The sequence below is a fragment of the Neopelma chrysocephalum genome, unplaced genomic scaffold, assembly GCF_003984885.1.
Source record: "Neopelma chrysocephalum unplaced genomic scaffold, ASM398488v2 Primary Assembly neopelma1_24, whole genome shotgun sequence".
Lineage (NCBI taxonomy): Eukaryota > Metazoa > Chordata > Aves > Passeriformes > Pipridae > Neopelma > Neopelma chrysocephalum.
The window spans coordinates 45453573-45478200 of record NW_020897693.1 but is presented as its reverse complement, the minus strand read 5'-3'; the positions used below and the strand labels follow the sequence as shown (position 1 = coordinate 45478200).

Below are 24628 nucleotides of genomic sequence, written 5' to 3'. Positions count from 1 at the left end.
CACACAGCATATTTCAAGCTGTAGAGTTAGCAGATAGGGTGTGCTGTCCTATGAAAGTGCCAGAGGGAATCTCTGTTTAACACTGTGGTTTTGGTAGAGCATTTTATTAGTGTGTGGAGCAGTTCTGTGAATACAAATGCACCCCTTAGAGCTGCCATCCATCTGCATAAGCACATGAGCAACTTTAATACATGGATGCATAGATATAATAAATACATTTTTTTCCTAATGATTTTTCCATATGAAAAAGAAGACTCTAATGCAGTATGCAGGCAGCAGAATGGATGGAGTATGCAGGCAGTGACTGTTCCTGAAAAGATATATGGATATGTGTGTTTGTGTGAATTCCTATTAGTATTAATTCATACTCACAAATATATACAGGAGCCTGGAAGAGCAGACCTGAAAAAACGTCTTATCCCTTATATCTATTATGGACTGTTGCTATCAACTTGCATGCTGAGATCATTGCAATAACTGGGAAACTTATGATGATATAAAAGTCCTCAGTATAATCTATTATCGATCTGTAGCTAATATAAATTAAAAAGAAATATTTATAGAAATAAATTTCATAATTAAAAATAATTGAATGAGTATTTGAGGAATTTGTTTCATAGAATCAGAGATTTTTTAAAAAACCCCAAATGCTGAAATCATCTTTAAACCAAATTTCAGTTTTTGACAAGCTCAGCTGTAAAGACTGGGACGACTGGAAATCTTTGAAACTTCTAACACTTTATGTATGAGAGAAGAGGGGTTGTTGAAGACAGAATATTTACCAGACCATTTGTTTTTACAGAAAAGAAAGTAGGAAATTTTTTCATCTGTGACCCCATTCATGTCTGTGTATGTGACAACTACGAACTCTAAATGCAAGCTCTTCAGCATAGGCTACATCTTAAGTCTGTAAAGGATCTAAAGCACACTTTGGTGTGCTAAGTAAATGAATAAAGAATACCCCCAAAAATGCAAAATGCAAATTATTATTTGTTGAATATTCATAAACTTCTCAGAAATTTATTAGGCTTTCAAGTACGCAAAAATACTTTCTTAAAATACCTCTTGTTCCTTGTTAAGAGTAGCTAACATAATTAAAGTATCAACCATAAGACAGTTTCTTTCATTTTAGCTTATGTGCAATAAATTGTCATCCTGAGGCCTGTGTTTCCACAAGGCACCTCCCTGAAACAACATCAAAATCCTGCAAAAACCTCACTCCCTTTGACAGGAAGAGACAGATGGGGAAAAAAACCCAACCCAAACTTAAGGACTTTCAGAAGAAAGGCAGAATCATCACAGGCATTAAACCAATCACTACACCAAGACCATAGTCAAAGTATCCAAATTTGGAGTCTTAATTGGTGGTCTAAAAGGGCTGAGAGCATCTGAGCAGCCAAAGAGCTTTGTACTCTGCAGATCTGCATAAATTTAGGACTGCTGAATCTTGGCCAGATTTCCTCATGAAGTCTCCTGCTGTGGCACAACTACAGCTGAAAATGTTCAATCTGAAGAAAGCAGGATTAAGTCCTCAGTATTTCTAAATATAGCCCAGAATTTAAAATACTTCTTGATTTTTGACAGCTTCTGCATTTTTCAGCTTAATAGGTCAGAAATAGCAGAATAAAAAATATGAACTTTTATATTAAAAATATGCCTTTTAGTAAGACATATTTGTGTATTGAAGGTTGTCAGGCAACAACCTCTCTCTAAAGAGCTGCTGTCCATCGCCAGTGAACACTGCAGTGAAACCTGGATGGCAGCAGGTGATGTAAACCTTGACTCACTGTGTTTGCAAAAGGAAAATAGGGCTGTGGTGTGTATTTTACAGGGAGATAAAAGGCACCACACAAGGACTGCTCTGTTCCCAGCCCAGGAGCTGCAGAGAGGTCATGAGTGTGTAACTGAGGGTAGTACTTCATCCAGATACCACAGGCCAGAAACTGGTTTCCACTGAGAAACCAGGATGTTATTTTGGGCCCTTGTCAAGCTAGTGCAATGACAAATTCTCAGAACAGCAAACTTTACCGCAAATTTTTTCTGCAGTCAATGTAGTATTGAGGGATATCAATCAATGACGGGAGTACAAGCCTTTACATTTTACCTTTTGAAATAATCAAAGTGCACACACTCCTCTTTTTGAAAGCTGATGCATCGGCTGGAGCTGACACTCAACACACTGGAAATACCAGCTCCAAGTTCTATCTTATAAAATGTTGCTAATTTTGCTCTAGCTTCTGTTTATTTAAAGTTATATTCTGCCTTCTTACATGTAAAACATATACAGATCCACATAAATCAGTGTGCCCACCTGCCTGCTGAGGTGTTCCCAAATAACTATGGTGAGTTAAGGCACCATGAAAAATGAGAAGGAATGGAAATAAAACCTGAAAACATGTACAATTTACACTACAGCAAATGCTGATCTAAAGGCTGACTACCAGAGGTTAAGTTTTTTTATTATAACATGTTTTATAATGGCATACTATCCAATACAACTGCACTAGGTGATTGATAACAAACATTGTAAAATGTCACAGATTAATAGAGATTAATTTACCTCCATCTTGTGAGTTCATGATATTCAGAGCAAACAGCATTGCATTGGAGAACGTGGTAGCCTCTTCTTTGCTTGCAAAATTCAAGCCATAGACCTGCCGTGCGTCGCGCCATTGATGAAAGGTAGGTGTTGCTTGATTGTACTTCAATCCTTTCACAATTGAGTAATTAATCACTACCTGTGATTTGAAAGAGAGGGGTAAGGATTAAAAATAGTTCTGTTTACAGTGGGAAAAAAACCACCCAACCCTTGTGTAAAGGTTAACTAAATCGACAGAGGCAGTTCCTTCGGCAGCTCCTACATGGCGGTACGGTAAGGCAGTGTGTGTTCCGGTGACAGAAGACCCACATCTAAGGGTGAGATTTACAACAGTTCAATTCAGCCTCAGGGACTTGCAAGCCAGTTTTGCAAAATCTATTACCTGCACGTGTTTTCTACAGCACCTCCACAGGATGCAGCTGTGCAGATGCTGCAGACAGCTGTCAGGAGCCAGTGCCAGCAGCTGTTGCCATCTTTTGGAGGATGATCATGCACAATTGTCAGAAAAAGAGTCAGACAGAGCTCTTGGCACTAACCCTGCCCTACAGCAGATAAATGTTTTGACTCATTGCACCAGCTCTGCTTTTCTCCTCCTATGCACCTGATCACCACCAGCTTCTTGTGTTGGGAGTTTTTCCTCTAGAATCAGACAGGCAATGACAAAACCAGACAACCACATATTTCCGCTCCCACCTCCTCCCTTGCTGTATGAGCGATATTTTCCAGGTAAGGCGTGACTGCAGCAGAAGGATGTTTCTGTATATTTTGATTTAATCTGCTAAATACAATGCCCTGTTTATCCTTGGGCAGGGCACGTGGGACACCCAGCTACGCAGTGCAACTGGGATCCAACCAGAAACCTCCAATGTTAAAAGTGTAACCTGATCTAGCCAAAGGGGGAGAGGCAGGAGTGTCCCCTGCACCACTAATAAGCCAGAAGGATGGATGGCACAGACAACATCCCTGAGATACTCAGCTGTGCACTGGCAGTGGTACTCTGTTGTGACATAAAGTTAAGAAACAAAATGCCAGCAGAAGGGATCATAATTATTACCATAACCAGACACAGTGCAGTTGAAAACAACGAAGTTGTAAGAAATGGAGGCTCCCCCTCCATCAGCTCACACAGGCTGGGGACAGAAGGGAACCAGGGACAGAGAACCTTGAAATTACGAGCAGGAAAAGTTCATTATTTAAATACAGCAAATCTGGTCTTGAATGTTCCAGATTGCCCCTGCAAACAGATTTACTTTGGCTGGAGTTTTATCAAGAGCCAGAACAATCCCACATATTCTGACCCTCGTTGAAAGCCAATCAATGGAAATCCTCCATCACACTAGTTTGTGTGGCTCATATGTAAATTAAATGGGCTGGACACTGGTTTACAGGAGTAGGAAGAGGACTTTTGTGCATGCTGTCCAGGAGCTCACTCTTAGCACACATCTTCCCATTCTGGGCTTTGTAAGATGGGAGAAACAACTGAAGGTAAGGGAACAGAGAGACAGTAATGAGTCAACTTTGTACACAATATTTATGTTAGAGGTGGATCCCCCACAGCAGAAAACCTACGAATACTTTTTTTTTGCAGTCCGATCGATCAGCATTTTGGAAAGTTTTCTATTAACACTACAGTTGCAATTAAAAGCTCCAGTGTATTTAATTAGTCCAACAACATTTTTATTAGATGACTGACAATTCCTCTTAATTTTAAAGGCAGACTTTTAAAACTAATTTCAAAGACTAATGACTCCTAACTCTGAGTTCTGAATTTTCAGTGGATTGCCAGTTTAAATTGGCAGAAAAATATTAGATGAACACCTAATAAGGAACAAATTGTTTTACATACATTCCTATTTTTGAAGGATAACACTGTCTCATTGATATAGTTAACAGATGTATATATTAATATACAAAAAATTATGAAAACCAGCAAAGAAGCTACTACACCACTAGATAATTACAGATAGACTCTTATTTCTAGAATGAATTTACTTACCTGAGCAATCATTAAACAGTGACATAGCAGACAGTCTTTGAATACTTGGTCTAGCTTTAGGCACAAATATGATAGTCCAACTTTTGCACTCAAACCGCTATCATTATTAAGGGTCCATGCAAATGCACTGGGAAGCAATCAGACCTACACTGCTGTTTTTGACACATTTCATTGAGAGATTCCTGACCTGTGAGCCAAAGGAAGATGCAGCCTACATTTGGTACACAGGTTCCCAAGGGTTAGTCCCCTGAAAATGGGAACCACATCGCCAGCATGCTATGTGGAAATGCTCCCACACCATCCAGAATGAAGTGGAAACTGGTCTCAGCAAAGGCACTGAACTTGCATTATAACTGACAGCTTAGATTGCCTTTTTTTCTTGAAAGCTGGTGACATCACCCCCATTCTTCCACTGAGCCTGTACCGATGTCAGTCACACTCAAGAAGTTTCTGGAGCATCAAGTAAACTCATGTCTGGATTACTAATCCAAAGTTTTAACATGGACCAATTTTTAGGTTTTCCAATCATTTTTGAGCAATTCACCAAGGGAAGGCACAGTCAGTATCTTCAAGGAAATGTTTAAAAAGACGGTAAGCTTCTACAAGGCTTTCAAAGTGAGTCTTTCTCACCTACTAAAAGAAACTTGAGTTTCAAAGGACACCACTATAAAGTCCAAAGAGCACCAGAGTGCACAATGCAGCTGCATAATGAAAGGCAGAAATTGTAAAAACCTATGCCAAAAATTCTTTACTAGAAGTCAGGTAAACTGTTCAAAACCTGCTTCCCCAGAACGTCGACCAAGGAACTCCGAGAATCTGCTCTGTTCTGAGGGTTTGATCCCTTTAGTCGAACAAAGACAGAATTTGAATGTTGACCTTCAGTAATCATCAGCTTGCCTACACGTGTAATACTTTGTCTTCAAACTCAAATCAGAGAGTTTGAAACTGGGAAATGAAACTTAAAATAGCCAGAATTTCATTTTATCTCCTTTGGCTCGTGTTTATGGAAATAGGAGTTTCCTGCTGTTGTTAAGATTGAGTGCACAAAGGTGTCTTGTACAGATGGTCTGGAGACTCTGCAAGGCACATGATGATAACTAAGTGCTTCAGAGCAGTAACTAACATAAAGGTCTCCCCATTTGAAGCATAGGGTTTTTTACAGGTGTTTCTAAGGGATCATTACTCTAAAGCTTCATATGTCAGTAAGATAGCATCTGCCAGGTGGAGCAGACCAACAGTTCATCTTTTAAACTTCAGTTGTAGTCTACAATAGGTGAATTGGAGAAGATTACTAGAAATCTTGCAGAAATAAGTAATGGATTTATTCATGACAAACAGTTCTTCCTATAACTCTTCACCTAGAATTTGACTTAAAAACTGAAACACAACATTTTAAATGCCTTTTTTTTTCTCTTTTCAACACCCTTTTGGTATTTTATATCCTGAAACAAAGTAGTCTTCTTACTGTTATAAATGTCTGTGCTGTTTTGAACCCTGTTAAGTTCTGGATTTCAATGATCTCATATGGCAAGGACAGACCAGGTGTGCACAGCATTAATAAGTTGACATCTTTCTATGTTCCCATTGCTGTAACGTCAAAAAAAGGTTTGCTTCTCTTCTACTTGGTTCTCTCCTTCACCTTTTCACCTCAATTTAAAGTGTAGGCTCCCTAAGACAGGCAGGAAATTTTAGGATCTATAAAAAAAGCTCAAAACTGAGAAGCCCTTCCTTTTGGCTGCGGAGTTGTGAGCTGTCAGCAGTGATGACGGTGGTGGCCAACGGGACTCATGGGAACGGGGCTAGAAGGGATTAAATGAGCTTCAGGGCAACACCTGAGGTGTAAACACAGCCAAGATCACGGGAAGACCTCCCACACAACTCTCATTCCTGTGCTCTTGCTTATTGAACCAGGATAATAAAATTGTTTGTTTCTCCAGAGCGTGAAATGGCTCAGATGGTTGTTACCGGCTTGGGCCCTTCCACACTGCCTGCACTCAGGCTCGTCTCATAGGGAGCAGACAGGATTGCTAAAACAGGGAGGATATAAAAACTGCTACAGCTAGGCCAGAGTCTTTACTCCTGAAGGTAGGCCCAAACCTGATGAACTTTTAGTAACTTACAGCAGTGATTAATTGGTTCTTTATTTTTTCAAAAACTGTGGTTAGTTTATATCCCAAACAATTAGCTTTGTGAACTTCTTGCATGGTGACTGAAGCTCACACATGTCACCTTTACAACAGCCCATGTGACAACAACAGCTGGCAAATTGCAACGCGGGAGTAAAGCGTGTGGTTATGACTGTTGGGCTTCAAGAATCATAGAATAGTTAAGGTTGGAAAAGACCTCTATGAACATTGAGTCCAAGAAGATGAAGGCTGCAAGGAAACATCAAAGATCATGATGTTAAGTGATTGTAATACTGATCTGGCCTTAGCTTCAAGCCAGTTCTGGCCTCTGTGGCTACTGCAAAGCTTCAAGAGTCCGCTCGTGGTTTTCTGAAGGTTACCACTCACACCAGCATGAGGCTGTGCAAACCTGCACCTCTGTGCAGAGCAGAAAAGGGAATTCATGTCCTGCTGGTCTGTAACCCAGTGCTGCTGCTACATGCAAAGCATGCAATGAGCACGTCACCCAGACACATAAAGGGAACAAGAGGTCTGGTGACCACTTCCTGGTGGTGAGAATGATGCTCCAGTTCTGCTACTCTAAAACCCATATCTCTTTGCGGTGAAATTTTTAGACACTGTCAGCTAGAGAAGAAGATGAACACAGATAAGTAAACAGTGCTGTAAATTCCAACACATGCACCAAAAAAAGGGCTAGATAATAGAAAGGCAGCTAGACAAAGACAAAAAAAGGAGTCTGCAGAAGAACATACATGAAAAATGAAAAAGAGGGGGAAAATTAAAGAATGATGTTATTAGAGGTGTAATATAAAAGAATAAAAATTAAAAGGGAAATACTAAAGGCAGGCAGGGGTGAAGCCATGAAGATTACTCTAGTCTGTGCCTTGCCAAACAGTATGTAATAAAAGTTGAAAATGTTCCCCCATGGCATTGTTGTGTTACCTATTTTAAACTAATTTCTCAACTCTTGGAAATCTGTGTAGCTCCATTAACTTCACTGTATGTCAAATCACATTAGCTGAAGATTGATCCTTTTCAGATAAATATGTCTTTTCTGGTAAATCAACAGCTTTTGCCAAAACCTCAATTTCAGTGATATTTAACACAACCTGAGAGCAAGCACAAAGAGCTTGTACAAAGAATTACTTTTACTGAAATTCATTTCTTTCTCGTTAAATGTCAATACTTAGCAAGTCTAGCAAGCTTATGATTCCATGTGAGACTTATATAAAATATATTAAACTCTGAATCTTGAGACTTTCGGTGTTCCTTTGCATACTACTATGCCATATGCTGTCTTGAATACATTTTATTCATAATATTGGATTTTTGCAATCATATATAAGGTAAACACTTTGTTTTAGACTGTTTTAGGTGACTAAGGTAATAACCTATACTTTGTTTGAGGGAGGATTTTTAGTCTGTAAACTTTAGAAAAATATATTCTTCTATGTGCTTCCTTCTTAATTGAGGTGATTTGTAGATAGCATGCAGGGTCTTCATAAGTTGGAACATTTGAAAGCAAATAGAATGTTAATGTAATGTTTAAAGTACAGCTCAAGATCTGAGTTTTTAAGACATCCTACTCTTTAATTTTATACTCTGATTAAGACAGACCTCTGGTACACAGTCTCCCTTACATATCTCTCTTGTTGACTTTATGACTTCTGCTTGTTATACACCAGCTATTCAGTCCCATCTTAGATTGCAGTCACATGAAAATCATTTACATTCACCTGCTGGCTACGTAAAATAAACAGCTAGCATAGCTCGGTACAAAGCAGTACTGACTTTCACAATTGCCTAAGAAGCTATTGTATTTAATTTATTTTTGAAAATATTTTCTATTTGGAATGGGATTAATGGAATTAATATGACTACTTTGCTCTACTGAGAAGCATAAAAGCAGTTGCAAAACTTTCGGCAGATATTTCAAAAGTGCACTGCAAGGAGCTGAAAACCAATGTGCTCAAAACCCACCTATTTCTGTTCTGCTTTTCCTTTTTCAGAGTGGTGACTCTATATTTGGACAGTGTAGCAAAGTCATTACCACTTCCAGTATGCAACCTAACTTTTCCAGTTGGCCCAAGCATCACTACAGCTGACAGCTGAGAGAGGTCACCTGCATTTCCATAAGCAGATCAATCAATTCAACATTTGTCGCAGCTCAGAGATGCCCTGGCTCCTGCTGTCTGGACTAGCTTGACTTGGCTTGACTTGCCCTGCTCACCTCACCTTCCCAGAAGGCAACGACACTCTCTGAGCCAACAGGCAATCAATCAATCTCCCACTTCTTCCTCATTCTGCTGCCAGCCAGAGGACTGAGGTGAGCACAAGAGGTGGGCAGCCTGGACAGGTTGGGCTGCCACCGCCGTACCAGCCTCATGCCAATACACAGAAGGAGCCCCCAACTCTGAAATTTCTGCTCTAAAATGCAGATGGAACTGCGGTACTGCACTGCTACTCCACCCAAGTAAACTTTTGCTTAGGGTATAATTGTGACATTTGGTTAGGGAGCTTCTGACAGCACACACTGCCCGGCACACCACGAGCCAGGCCGCCCGGAGCCACACTGTGCCAGCCCTGGGCTGAGCACTGGGCGTTGGTGGCCGATCAGACTGGGGGCCTGATCCCAGTTCTGGTAATCTAAATCCCATATAACTCTTTTAATACCCGAGGAGGTCCTGCAGAATTAGGCTGCTGTAAATCAGATCACAGTGTGCACCTAGGATTTTAAAGTGCATTACAAGGAACTAATTACTTAACATGGTAATGTAACAATCACACTTAGTGAGAGAACAGTGGATTTTAATATAATATATTAAATTTTTAGAAAATTAAATAAAATAATATTTTATTATAGCACTAAGTCCAAGTAAAAAGTAATTTGGGCAGAGCTGAGAGCAAAACCTGCAGAATGAAACAAGAGTCAATTCACAAGAAAAAAATGGAAGAGGGGAATAACATTAAAAACTCTCTGGCACCTACCAAAAGTTCTTTTTTCAAATAAGGAGTAATAACCTATATTACATTCTGTGTGCAAAAAATTGTATAAAATCTGAACGACTGGAGTAAACAGACTTGGAGGCACCCTTGCAGGGAGCAGGAAATGTTGCATCAGGTGAAAACTGAGGTTACCAAACGAGATCAAAGGTTAATTTACAGGAAACTTGATACAGTTACTCACTTGTTGATCCTGCAGTTTAACTCCAACTACCCTGAAGGTGTTCGTGGCCGTGTTGTGGTATATGTTGATTCTGCTGAATCCCTGCTGTCCAGGTTTGATTGGCACCCATTTCTTACTGGTATCGTCATAGACCATAACTGAAGCTCGGGCTTGGCAAATACTCTGTTCACTGGAGAGCAAAACCAACAAAAACAAGAAAAAAGGCAGTGAATTTGCTGCAAACTTGTAAAGGAGAAGAAACCAACAGAAACTATTGAACTGCTTACAACATATGTTTTATAAGAGATCTGTGAATCCTTTGACTGTGATCTGTTAAATTAAAGCTGACACGTATGTGTTCATAGACTTAAAAAGCCTCTTGTATGCTGCTGTTTTGAACTGATAATCTCTTTTATATAAAACATTAAGCCCTGAGACAGAACCTGCATCACACAAATGTTATGAAAACTCTCCAACAGTATGAATGCTCCATTTATTTTATGTACCTATTGGCAAGTGAAGCCTTTCACATTGGCATGAAAACCTACCAATATTTTACAGCTTCCTGACAAAACAAACGTGACATCCACAGCTGAGTTATAAATTTAAAACTGGAAGCAAGCAGACCTTGAACCAGAAGCCATGTTAGGTAAACTGAAGAAATCAATTAAGTTAATCCATCTGATGCCTAATACCCAGACCTGCTGATGCACTTAAAGGTCCCAGAATACACGGTGCAAAACACACAAGAACTCTTTTTTCCTTCATCCTAGTAGCAAAGCAAGTGGGAAATGGGAATCCATGAATGTCTGCATTCCAGCATCAAAGTCCCTACACTTTGTATAGTATTAATAACTATTTTTCTCCTTTAGAGTCACAGAAATTCCTTAGTTCTTTACCTCTTGCTTGCATATCCTGACTAATATACTGGAATCATAATAAAACACACCCATCACGAGCAATAAATGTCACTGGCAAATGCTGTTGAGGTGACATGTCAATACAGAACAGGATTTCAATTCTCTTGACTTCCCAGTCACTTTTCTTACACCAGAGGAAATGAGAGTTCCTCATATGAAGAAAAAAACCCCGAATCCTGCAAATTTTGAAGATGTAAGATCTTTAATGTAACAGGGATTTTAAAGAAGCAAATAGACCTAAGATCTTAGACCTAAATGAAACTATTAGGATTTATGTCATGCAAAAATTTTAAGTTCACGAGTGTCCTCTTAGCTTTAGACCTATATATATGTATATATATATATATACACACACATATACACACACATACCTCCCTTCCTGAGCCCAAGCTGTATTAAATAATTTTCCACAATGTAATATCAAGCACTAATCCTCTTTGCACACAAATCTTTTTTTCCTCCTTTCTTTGTTTGCTTTCACCTCCCTAGCATACACACACAAATACATGAGAAGCTCCTGGGTGATGCTAAACCATATTGCTGCACTGCCACCACGCCAAATTACACCACTTGTAAATCATACCAACTGCTGCACACCCAAAGCCACCTGACCCCATCACTGCCATCATTTTAATGAAAGGGAACACGTTACTGCAAGTATTAAGAGGATCTGGGTAGATTACAGCAGCAGTTTTCAATCTTTTCTGATTTGTGGGTCTCAAAAAGATTTCCAAGGCAGATGCATCCCCCATGGTACACTAAAGCCTACTGACTCTGACTTGTTTTATCAGTCACTTCACATAGCCTCCAGGTAGCCCACAGACCTCCTCCAGGCTGAAAACTCCTCACACCATTTACAGAGGGAGTAATGACACTGGCAGACATCTCCATAAAGAACAATGTAAGAAAATTCAGGATAAATTGTATTTTTATTATGTAGCATGGAAACAGCTAAATTCTGTTATTGGAGCAATATATTCAGATCAGAAAGACTAAACATTATTTTATCTATATTCTTCAGAATTTATAAAATTCAGCTCATCCACCAGTTGCTGTTGCTTTGTTATGAGAGATACCTGGAGAACAGCTGTGCCTTTGCTGATTTACTTACCCAGCAAATACCTCTCCCTCCTTTTTTTTTAAGGTAAGCTAATGTCTTGTGGCAGCTCCTCCATATCTGACACTAGCAGCTGAGGGATTTGAGCTCACTCCAGCCTGCCTAATCCTCCAGCTGGTGCAAGAGCCACAGCTTGGCAGCAGTGGCAGCATTGCCTGCATCCTCCAGACCTGCCTGGGGATGCCCAGTCTGTCCTGGATTCACAGTTTGGGATAATGGGAGAGAAATATACCAGCAAAAAGGCAGGTACACTGGATTAGCTTTGCCATGTGGAAGTAGAATGGCCAAAAATAATCCCCAGTGCAGTCCTGTGGCTGAATGGCGCCCACCTGTCTGTGCTACGAGGTTCCATCTTCATCTCCAGAGGTGAGGGGATCATCAGCTGCCTAAGGCACAGTAAGCCCCTGCCCAGTGAGTCTGTGGGATCCCAGAAAACATTATCCCTGGGACAGTCACACTCAGCCAGGGTGACACCATGTTCTTCCCCTCAAGCCTTGCCAGTCACTACAAGCCTCACTGTACACTAAAGTAAGCAAGAGCGCATCAGTGGTTTCATCAGAGCAAGCCTTGGACCCAATGTTGTCTCCATTTCAGGTGAATTTTGGAACCCACAATTACCATTAGCTTCTTGATTAGTCAAAATTAATTAAATTATCCTTCCTTACAACAACAAGAATACACCTAGCCATACAGACACCAGGGCCTTAACATGGCATTACTCATAATGCCACATCCAGATTTCAGTAGATATGGCAACTTTGCCTTCAGCCTTTGCTGCCACTAAAATCGACAGCACGTAACCTGCTATTGCCCCGTGACTGAAACACAGATATAGACCTCAGGAGCAATATTTAATGCATGATGACCAATTGTTACTGTAACATAAAGCAGCAACCCATCAAGCTCAATCCCTGCTCTCCTGCAGTCAATGGAAGTTTTTCATCGTTCATTTAAATGGAAACAGGATTAAGCCTGTTATCTGGCCTCCAGTGAAATAACAGAAAGGAACATAAAACAAGTACAGCACAAGGGGAATCCATTCTTGCAAAGCACTTCATCAATTTTTCAACACCCAAAATGCTCCCAGGGACCCACTGCTAGATTGCTGTCTCACTCTAAATGGAGATGTAACTCTTTAGCCTGAAGATTTTTACTCTTCCTACACATAAAAGGCACAACTGTCCCACTGCTACTTTAAGAGACTTCCCTGAAAACAGCTCAGAAAATGTTGCTCATAGAAAGGTCAGTGAGAATCTCTCTATTACTCTCTGTGGAGTACATTATTTTAAATGTAAATCAAGCATCAGCAGTTTCACAAAGGTCCAGCAAAAGTTTTGGTTATTTATTATTTATTTGGTTATACTTGCGTCAACTACACATGGCAGGTAGTTATGGGTCTTAGTCACACAATTGTGCATAGTCACTTCCCTCCTCCATCAGAAGAGTTTGTTAGATATTAGCATTTATACACAAAATTATGATTGGAGAACTTGCTTTATTTTCCTAATACACAAAAGTTACTGAAAAATGGGTATATGTTGGAGGTCCATTACATTTCACATACCACATCAAATATTACTAATTCCCCTACTGATTTTTTATTTTACATTAATGTGCAGTCAGACTCATCCAGCTAAGTTCCCACGATAGGAAATGATGTATAAAAAATATAAAAATTGAAACATAGAGAGGTCTTGATTACAAAATCGTTCAGATTTGCTCATAACATCTACTCCAATGTGCTATGTTTTACTCTGAGGCAGATTTAAGATATCTTACTTAAATGTGGAGGGGAAGGGGTTCTTCCTCGGAATCCAAATATTCACCCTTATTTATTCAGAAAGCATCTGTGGGATGGCAAACGTCTGCACCAGTACCACTTGTTTGCCTGAAGTTAAAGCAAATCTGCTTAACTTCCCATCTGATAGAAGCAGGCTTCACTGGGAAATCCTTCATTCACAGCGAGTACCTAAAATCCAGTCTTCGTTGTTGAGATTTACAGAATATTGTTTCAATATTACAAAACTATAAATTAAAAAAAAATGTTTGCAGATTATACAATTTGTTTCATTCTGTGTAACCCATTTTCACCCACTCTCTTCTATCTCTTGTGTTTAGGGTTCATCTTAAAAAATTAGCAGATTGGCTAATTTGGAGTTAGCCCTTCTTGAAAGGGTCAGCGTTGACCCTTTTTGCCCAACCCTGGTGAGTGTGGGCAGCCAAGCACATGCATGGGCTGGCCCCACAGATTTGCCTTATCCTCCTTGCTTTGGTGTCAGCAGCACTGCCAGCCCTAAATGAGTCAAGTGAAACTCAAAGTAACAGATAAGGTACTACTGTATTTGGGGAGAACAGTCAAGGAGTAGCAATGAGGCTGCACTTCGAGGCAGTGCTGCAGAGGAGGTGCCTTCATCCTGAAATAACACTCCTCTCTTCTTCCATCTGTGCAGAACCTGAAAAAATGCAGCCCTTTCTTCCTGTATGGTTACCAAGACCTATAGCAAAAAAAGAGCCAAAAAGGAGTACAGGAAAGATAACACAGGGAATCTTTGGGAAAATATCTGGGTTTTTTTGTGAATTATCACACGAGACTTAGTGCCATGGCTTGACATTAGTGGCTGACTACAAATGATTAAGTAGCAGGAAGAAATATGGGGGGGGAAACAAATGACAGAAATTTCTATGGAGGTTGGTAATGGAGGAGCCATGGATCAGAGAAAATTCCTCCTTCTTCACCCTGCCTAGACCAGTGGGTTATCCAAACATACAAGCTAAAATCTCAGGTCGGAACCACAAAAAACCTGTTACAGAGAATAAACAGGAAAAAGAGAGCAAACCATAATGTTTGGAGGCAAATCTTTGGCTCTGAAAGGCATCCAAGACTTTTCTCTCTTGACCCAGACTGGGAAAAAGACAAGTGGCCAAGCTGCAATGTGCTCCTTCACTGACCTGTTTTCTCTTACTTAAGGTTATCTACTTATGAACAAAACTTTTGCAGAGTATGGTATTGAAGCACTGAGCCCAGCTCTGACCAGCCGGCCTGTGCAGAGCCTGCCATGGACCAGGGTTATCCCAGCCCTACCCTGGACCCCTTGTCCAGCACCAACCTACACAGAGGTCACCTCTCCAGGGGCAACGGGAGAGGTTTACAATACTTTCTCCCAGAGCCAGGACAACGTCATACAGCTTTTGGAGGGTCACCAAATCATGCTCACAAAAGATGTAACAAATATCCACAGCCAGCTAACTTCAGGATGAAACACCTAATTGTGTGGGCTCTACTCCAGCATGCCAGGTGGATCTGGACACTTCCAGTATCCTTCATATTTACAGATGCAACTGTGTCCTTGGGGTAGAAGCTCTCTTAGCACAAACTGTGAAAGCTCCCTGACAGAAATCAAGCTCTCATGCTTTGAACCTATTACGGATCTACTTTGTTTCAAGCTGCTTATTATTCTGTCACCTTCAAACAAGCTCTTTTCTGGCATTCATAGGAAATGCAAACAGCTATTTTCACAAACATTTTTCATTTCCATCTCCCATACATCTGCCCCATAACCTTTAAATGATTAATAATTAAAAATTATGTTGGACTGATCTAATAATTCTTATTGGTGTGAGAAATTGTTAATATTACTTAGCCCCAGGCTTGTCCTACTTGAGAACAAAACCTCAGCACATAGAATGTGTGAGATAACGCACAAGCCATTTAACACATCTCACTCTACTTGTCCACTGAGGTTGCCACACAAAGTCACACTTGTGTGGTTAAACGTGACATGCAAGAAATTGCTGATGCTGATTTAAGAAGCTGACAGAATATTCTCCATATCAGCTTAAACAGCTAATGTAAGGTCAAAATCCTGTATCTGGAGATGTGTGATCTGTGTGGTACACCTCAAAATTACTAAGCTTCAATTCGTGTTCCTGCAGTATCTTAAAGTGTACTTCAACCTCTAATGGTCTAATTTGCTAAACATTTTAATTGTTTTCACTATAACAAATATAATAATGACTGGGAGACAGGGTAAGTGTTTCAGTAGTAATCTGAAACAGGTGGACATTTCTCTCCGACCACTGGATTTAGAGAACAAAAAAACCTGAGACATCCTCTGAACATAAGGCAGTTGGGTCATTCTGGCCATGTAGACTGTATCTGAGATCTGAACTCATTACAGATAAAGTTGCTGTAGTGCAGTGGCTCTCCAGCCTGCCCACCAGAGGTTCACTGCCAGCTTTGCTCATGACCACATTTCTCAGTGGAAGCCTTATTTCTCCCTGTCAGTCATAGCTGTGACACCTTCTGGGACTTCCTTTTCAAAGTCTACTTCCCTCTGCAACCAAACTTGCAGCACAGCTGGTATCACCATTGTATACCTTCCTTCCTCCCAGAGCACTGAAGAACTTCCTCAGCAATGCAGCAAGACCTCATAGAGAAAATACAGTATTTAGCCACTTGATCACACAGGGACTTTACATCCAGATAGGTGCTTTTAATCCTCAGTGACATGCAGGTGCTTGAATATGTTATAGCAGATATTTAGAATAATAGCAGTCACACTTTCATATATAATATGGAGGTGCCACAATGACTATGTCCATTTCCTGGCATCCCTTGAAAAACCAACCCATGCACCCAGTGGTCAGAAGTTCTCAATTTGCATTCACTCCTGGTTCCCTACTTGTGTGGAGACCTACACAACAATGCTGCCCTTGCCCCAGTCAGCCTGAAGTGAAGTCCAGTTCCCAGAGGAGCTGCTATTTTTTGGTCTCGTGCTCAGCTGGCCTGTTCACATTAAAGATCTGCCTTTGGTGCTGGGGTTTGGCTGCTCTGCCAGTGGGAGATGAGCCTTTTGCACTGAGCATCTGCTGCAGGTGCCTGGACATCACCTTTCTCCACTGTTAAACTCCAGCATCTAAAGAGTTTAATATTAAATAATTAGAAGAAAATAGTAAAAATACGAAGCTTCCTTCAGAAGCAGCTCTCAAAAAGACTGACGCTGTTAAAAAAAGCCACGACATACCTGCAAGACAAATACCTTATTTTATAGAACAGTAAATGGAAATACTGATAACCTACAACGTTATCAAGAGTAAGATGAACACCAGTTCACCTCCACAAGAAGAAGGATCAAGAATTACTCTTCTTTCTGCTAGGAATAAGACATTAATTTTGAATTCTCCCTTATTACACAGGCATACCCAGTGGGAATTGACATGTCCAGCATCTGCTGCAGACAGGTCAGTTGGAAACCAGAAGAGAGTTTATGAGGCATCCAGGTCTCACACTAAGCCAGGACTTTGGCAGATGAGTTGCTAAATTTGGGAACACGCACGCAATCCTGGCATGACCAGAGGAACTTGCATAACCCCCTCAGTGCTCTCGAGCACGGGAGAAGTGAGTAGAAATACAAAAAATAAATACAGTATGCAAAATGTTAAAGCAGCAGAACAGATGTTCCACCTGGGCCTGACTGTCAGTCTAGAACAACTCAGTCCTCAGCACTGCCGGCGAAAGTCCGTGGAAAGCCCTGACCCCTTGGTGTCTGCCGTGGCACTGAAATAGCACATCTGCCAATCAGCGGAGATTTGGGGCCAGCAGAGCAGCCACAGATTGATGCCCTTGTAAGCCGGCACATCTGCTTAGTTCATGTTGCTGAGATTTTCAAACTATGTGGTGGTGTTAATTTTAACCCATCGCTCTTCTGGGTAGGTTTTGCAGACTGAAGCGTAAGAATTCAAATGACTATAAGGGGAACTTCAGTCACCAGTATCTCAACTCAGCATCTCAAAACATGCTTAAAGAGATCTGCTTTGCAAAAGGCACTTCACAGAGGAAGTGGTGTGATTAAGAGAAGTGCCACTGCTGCTGGGCAGCCAGACTCCCAGAGCCATGCCGTGCTCTGGGAACCTTTCCCTTCCAATTTCCAACAAGGAAGTGTCACTGTTGCCTCCTAATGGAGAAACTCCACTGCTCCATTAATGCTTTGATTCACACAGCATTTCTTTCTGCAGTGAAGTGTGGTTCACTTTCAGATTTTGCATACCACCTTGAAGATATATTTTGTGAGTTCCTAAAAATAAACACCAAGTAAATGTTTAGAAGTTCCTAAAAATTAGTCAAGTAAATGGCCTGGAGAAACACTATGAACTCAATTAGTCAAAAACAATAAAAAAGCAACTTAACTGGATCAGGTTGCTATTAATACACACTATTTCTCTTTACCCTTAAATTACAGAAATAAAAACGAGAAGTAACTAATCTGGTAAAATACACATTATGCAAAACCTGAAACTGGACTGTCAAGTGAAAATACATGGCTGAAAGCTCTCACTCATGGGCTTTGAAAAGGCTTTGAAAGATCATAATCATAACTAATGACCAGGAGAGGCAGACTCGTAAATAAATAGATGAAATCAGCATAAAGGTCTTTCATTAAGGCTGTCATCACTTTGCCATGGTTTCCCTTCAATCCCAGAAGAAATGCAAATAAACCTGTGACAACTCCCCTGGAGCTGATGGAGGCAGATCAGGAATGAAGGACGCTCGCTTCATCAAGTCAGCTTCTCCCTCACTGCCAGGGGATGCATATTAATGTAGCACTGCCATAAAAACTTAATTACCATTTTATACAATTATAAATTATTCTACAAGGATATAACCAAAACACAGACCTTCTGTGTTTATCACAATATGTGCTCTCCTTCCCATCCAGTCACATTAACTCTGGTCAACAAAGTCCCTGCCAGTGTGCATGGTCCCCAGATACTTACGTGCCTGCCATGGAGGAGGACCTGGTCAGGCAATCCCACAGGAGTAGGCACTCAAATCCGGCACGTGTGCCTAAATCCAAACAGTCTATTTCACCTGAGCAGAAGACAAATTTGGCAGGGAGACAAGCCAGGAGTCTCTATGAAGGCTTATAACCAAAACAGGAAAGGGAAGCACTATTGAGAGAGCAGAAGGGCAGGAAGTAACACTTATACAAGAAGGGGCGGGGAAGGGACTTTAAAGAAGAAATGTATTATTTCTTATAACTGCTTTATTGAACAAAAGTACAAACAATACAGATTAAGATTAGATGCGCCGCCGTTGCCTCACTGGAGGCACAGATATTAAAAACTTTTTGCTTATTTTCTCAAGGAACGGGTTCACTGTCCAAGCAAAAGCAAAAGCAAACAAAGCTTAGACCCAGAAAAAAATTGCTGTTATTCATTTATGGCATGGGTGTTTACACAGTGCAGAACCAAACCCGGAGGCCCTAGTGGTATCAAGGGCCCCATTCCACCTTGTAGGCAACCTGGGATCCTGGTGGCTGGCTAGGGTCCAGTTCCAGTCCAAAATTTTTAACTGGCACACATGGTGCAAAATTTTATCTTTCTCACCTACTTTGGATGCCTTTTGCCCATCTGCCCAAACTTGACATGGAGCAGAGGCAAGCAGACACCAGGTAACTTCCCAAAGCACCCCACAAACTGCAGAGCTGCTCAGCTCTTGAAAAACTGCTGGAAACACAGCAAGAACCCATGATTTTACCACGGAGGCACACAGGCTTTCTCTGGGAGTCAGCACCAGACGCTCTGAAGTCTCCACTAATGAGCACGAAACCTGCAGAGCCCTGAGGAGACCAGTCCTCAGGAGATCACACAATTCCTGACATCCTTGCAGTGGTTTCAGAGTGCAACATGCACTTGAATAGCCTTAGATCCCTGTTTAATACATCAAGAAGACAGGAGCGTAAGAAATAGGCTGAATTTGGCAAGGCACGCCAGATACATAAACCCTTCGGCGCAGTTTCTGCTGGGGAGCAAGGGCTGCAAACACTGCTCCATCTGAGCAGAGGAGCAGAGTGTTTTTCACCTTCGCTGGTTTTCCTGTTACAAGAGATTACTTTCATGGTTCAACTGAAAGACTTACAGAAACTGTTGGTGAAATGGCACCTAGTAAAAACATGGGTGTGAAAATCTGGTTGCTCTCATGATTGGCAGTGCATGGCTCATTCAGCTGTATCTTCTGGTTCCTCTGCAGAAATTCTCTGTATGACTGAAGAGTTTCATTTTTCAGCTGATGGGGAAGTTTAAAATCAACATGAAATAAAGTTCTTACTGACATTCAAGCACATATTTTTCTGCTGTGATTTTTTGCTCCTTTTTTTTTTTCTGTTTAATGAAGCATTTTATTATCACTTTCGTGGGATTTCTATTTGGCTGCATTTTCCTGACACTACACCTTTCTGCTTTGAGATCTGTGTGCATTTTGGGCACTACCTTGTTTTACTCAAAAAATCCCGCTTTTCATGAATTTAAAATTTGACATTATTTGGAGTCAAGAGGCATTTTCTCTGTAGAGCTCACACACTGCTTAGGCTATTATTGTAGAGTTTGTCAGTGCAAATAGTACTTTACTGCACGTATCAGAAAAGGACATAACCTGAAAAATGCGTCTCCAAATAAGTATGGACACAAATCACTAATTGCCCAGATCAGCCACACTGTCTCCACTGTTCTAGACAGAAGGATACAGGAAGATGGACTAAGCAAAGATCTGAGGAGCCTTTTTATTTCTCTGATGTCTTGTGTCTGAGACAGATACGGTCACTGATTTGGGGGGAAGGAGACAGCACTTAGTAGTCAGAATAGTCTTCCTGCTAAACCAAGCAGATATGATTCTCCTTACTCACAAACATCAGCTACAATAATATCAGCTAGAAAAGCCTGGTTTTAAAGATTTATTTCTCCTGAACACAAACACCACCTTTGAGCACACCTGAAAACTCCCAGCCTCCCTCCAGCTCCTGCTAGCACCGTGCATGCTGAAAGCACGGCAAAGAGCACTACTGACACATCCAATGTCACCCCAGGAAATAGTGACAGTGAGTAGGACAAAGCCCAGCATTGCCTCTCCGTGCCCCTGTGATAAGCCAAATTAATTTCATTAAGCACTGCAGCATACATTCCAGCAGAAGTGCCTCTAATCACCTCTTTGCATTGCTAAAATGCCTCCATGGCCCTGGACTAGAAAGGGAGCACTTAGAAGGAAAAGACTCTGTGACAAATGACACGTAAGACCGAGTAGCTGACTTCTATCCAGTCCTCACAAAGGACCATATGCTGGATAAACAGATTATTTCAGTCATGTGTTGAGATCTGTGTGAGCAGATTCCTAAACACAGAAGCGAGGCTTTAGTTGCAATTAAGTGAATATTCCCATAGGTTTCTGAGCTGCACGTCTGCTGGCCATGTACTAGGCTTTCATGTTCCAAGGACACCCAAGTATTGTATTTGCTTTCTTTTGGAGAGTTTCATTACCAGATGAATTGTGATTTGTATGAGATAATAATGTCATATATTTTTCAATCCTTAGAGCTATAGGCTGAACCCAGAAAGGTGAGCGCCTCAGCCTCAAAATGACTCATCTCCAAATACAAAACCCAGACAATTTTTAAGAATGAAATGAAGCACTGTGGAATGTGTTGTGCATACTATTAAAAAATCCCCCACAATCATAATATAAAACTGTACCCACCTAAGACTTATTTCAGTAGACATGATTAAACCACTTTTTTCATAATATGCATTTCACACCTTCCAAATAAATTTATACATTTGTATCTGTTGTTTTTAATTCTGTGCTTCTCTCCAAAAGCATCATATTATATTGCACAAATTTCAAAATTTGCATGTGGCAAGTCTTTCATTTACAGACCTCATGATTAAGAAATCTGAAAGTTCACACTGTAACTGTACACTCGAATTTCATAAACTACAACCCGATTTCATGAATATATGCACAAATGCTATGCAACAGCATAAAAATATGCAGATATATATATTCGGATTTGTAAATCTAATTTCACAGCTGTTAATAGTCTTTGAATGTAAGACATTTCCTCATACACAGAGATTTGCAACTGTTAAACATGCTGATGAGACAAAAAAATTCCTTTTCCTCAGAAAGTTTAACCCTGTACGTTAATATATGCTATTGCTCTCTCAAATCTCTTTTTTTCCATGCTCTCCACTCCTTTGAAAGGAGTAAGAGAGATACCAGAGAGGAGAGAAGAATATACTTATTTAGTATTAGAAGAGTTAAAAATGTGCAGTGAGGTATGGTTCCTACTGCCTCTTTGACAGCAAAACAATTGTTCCTGTGCTGAAAATGAGAGTCTTCTTGAGACTATTACTTTAGAATGCAATCCCATCATGGCTGAGGTCCAAGGAAGTTTACTCCTGGACTTAAGAGGGACAAGATTTAACCCTTGGTATAGATCCATTCAAGTAGTGATAAATAAACATATGGCAGAAAAAAAAAGTCTTTTAAAGGACCTGAGTTATGCAGGATTTGGGGAGCCCTATTTTTTCCTTCCAGGAAGCCCGTGGCTGTCAATTCATGCAGTGCCCTTTGCTAGGACAATTTCATCTCTAACCCTCACTCCGCAGAGGGAACAGTCAGGACTCACCTGCTTTCAAGGGGAGTGTTTTGGCTGATGCAAACAGTTTAGGTATTGCCTTAAGGAAATAACTGTATTGCAAAGAATTAACTCCATGGCTGCCTTCAATTTTCCTCTCTATAAACTGTGATGAGCAATGGGCAGTAAGCCCAGACCCCATGGTAAGCAGCACGGAACAAGTTATAGACCATATGGAGAGAAATAAACTGCCACTTCATACACAGGATATCTATAATGCTTTTTTGCTTGAGTCAGCTAATTGCACATCCGCAAATCAGCACATTTATAACAAATGGACCATTATGATATCATGGGAAATCTATTTAATATGATCAAAGTCTGCCAGGAAAAGTCCCTCTGAAATTATGAAAGTACTTAAGAGTCCTGAGTGCTGGGGACATTTTACAGTCCTTATTAAACAAACATTTTCATGTTGTTTCATGGCAGCCAGTGGCACCCAGGACTGTATCTTCTAAGTCTTCATGCCAGCAATCTCACTGCAGCCACCAGCATTGGCATCTCCATGCTGCAGACAGAAGGCACCTCTGTACCTATGGTTAGAACCAGCCACACCATCCACAGCTCCTCCAGCAGCAGGTAAAGATCAGTTGCTGCTCCCACCAGTAGCCTCAGATGAGGTGTATTATCTCCTGTCTTTTCCAGAAGCTGAGAATTAGTGTTGTAAACCCCGTTCTGTGCTGCAGATTTTAAGAGGTGTACTTAGCTTCTCCACATAACTTCCTTTTGATGTTAAAGCATAGCAATGCCCTTGATCTAAAGAGCCATTAGAAATTATCTGAGTGCCAATATAAACTTATTTGGCGTATCAGTTAAAAAACATTCTCATATTTATCTCACCAAGCATATGCTATCCTCCAGCATTGCTCCACAGCTGATGTGTTTTCACCTTCAGTTTGCATTTTTCCTTAGATTTTAGTAAACATTATGATGAGTGGTTTCAGCAGCTGTAGGCAGTGGTCATTTCAACTGCATACATTACTTTTTTTTGTAGCTCTTGATTTATGGGGTGGTCGCATAAATTTCTGCGGTTTGGATTTGAAACGAAAAATACTAACTTCACTATAGCCCCAAAGGGAAACCAGAAGTTTCTCACTCAAAGCTAGCCCTTGCTCATTTCCAGTACTAACCTTTGTTATTTAATTCTATCCATCATTAAGTAACATAATTCAAAGATCATATTTTACTGAACAAATAAGATACTTGTATCATGAGACACCTCTACATCATGTTGTGGACACCATAACCCTGGAAGTGTTTCTGTCATAAGCCTTTTAGAGGCACATGGGTGGGAGAGGTACAGCCTAGCAGGCATGAAGATAAGGGGGGGTGTTGTGATGTAAGGGATGCTGGAGTGAAGAAAACACATGTAAACACAGCTTAAGAGACTGGAGGGGAAGCAGCTGACCAAAAAATAACCAGTAATCACATTTAACTGTATTTTTATCACTTGCAGTTCTCTAAAGGCATGTGCTTGTCTGATGTTCAGGTTGTGAGCCTGAGAACATTTGATATTAATTGGAAAAACACTTTTCAAGACAGCAACACCATCCCTTAAAAGTCAGGGCTCACAGTGAAGGCTGTCCAGGTTCTAGAAGGATGAGGACTGAGTTCACACCAAGATGAAGAATGCCTGGCCTTGTTTCTGACCTTGTTTCTGGTGTTTATCCTTCTTGGAATAGGACAGGTTGGAAATAATAGCTTACTTAAGGGCATAGGGAAATTTCCACTTGCAGAAGGATCCCTGAAGGTGGAATGGGTACAGCCAGCAGTTTGTCATGTCAACTCACCACATCTTTCATTGCCATGTAACACACAGGGGTGCATACACAAAGGGAAGCTCCCTCCTGTGACAACAGTAATGCATCCATATTCCTTCCACATTTTTCATATCTTACAATAATCCCCTATAACATTTTACAGGATGCTGACATAGTTTTGCATGACTCAACATCTCCTCTATCCTTGCTGAAGTTGGTGGAAAGAGTCCCATTAGCAATTAGCCATTCTAGTTGCAGCAGAAACTTATCTTTTATATCATCTGTGTCATCAGTCAGGCAGTAAAACAAGGTAAATTATACTGGGCTACTGGAACACCATCTTAAATCCAGTGTCTGCACTGATGGACAATGAATGTAGCCTTGGTATTTGCAGATATGCTTCATCTGGGAGGAATAACAGATCATTCTTGGGCACAAACAACAGGTTGCACAACTGAGTCACAGTGTCTATGTG

The 24628-nt window shown here is 40.7% G+C and overlaps 1 protein-coding gene across 6 annotated transcripts in view; it reads right to left on the bottom strand.

Moving 5' to 3' along the window:
- EVL (Enah/Vasp-like) overlaps positions 1-24628 on the bottom strand; it is a 126958-nt gene that overhangs the window by 60550 nt on the left and 41780 nt on the right. For 5 of the 6 annotated variants that reach the window (XM_027673961.1, XM_027673963.1, XM_027673965.1 and 2 more), the window contains exons 2-3: positions 9909-10077; positions 2561-2738 (exon numbers count right to left, since the gene is read on the bottom strand). In XM_027673961.1, coding sequence (XP_027529762.1) covers positions 2561-2738; positions 9909-10043 — 313 coding nt within the window. In that variant the 5' untranslated portion in view covers positions 10044-10077. Of the gene's footprint in view, positions 1-2560; positions 2739-9908; positions 10078-18698; positions 18856-24628 lie in introns of those variants that run through there. The other variant, XM_027673960.1, reaches the window with a different exon arrangement.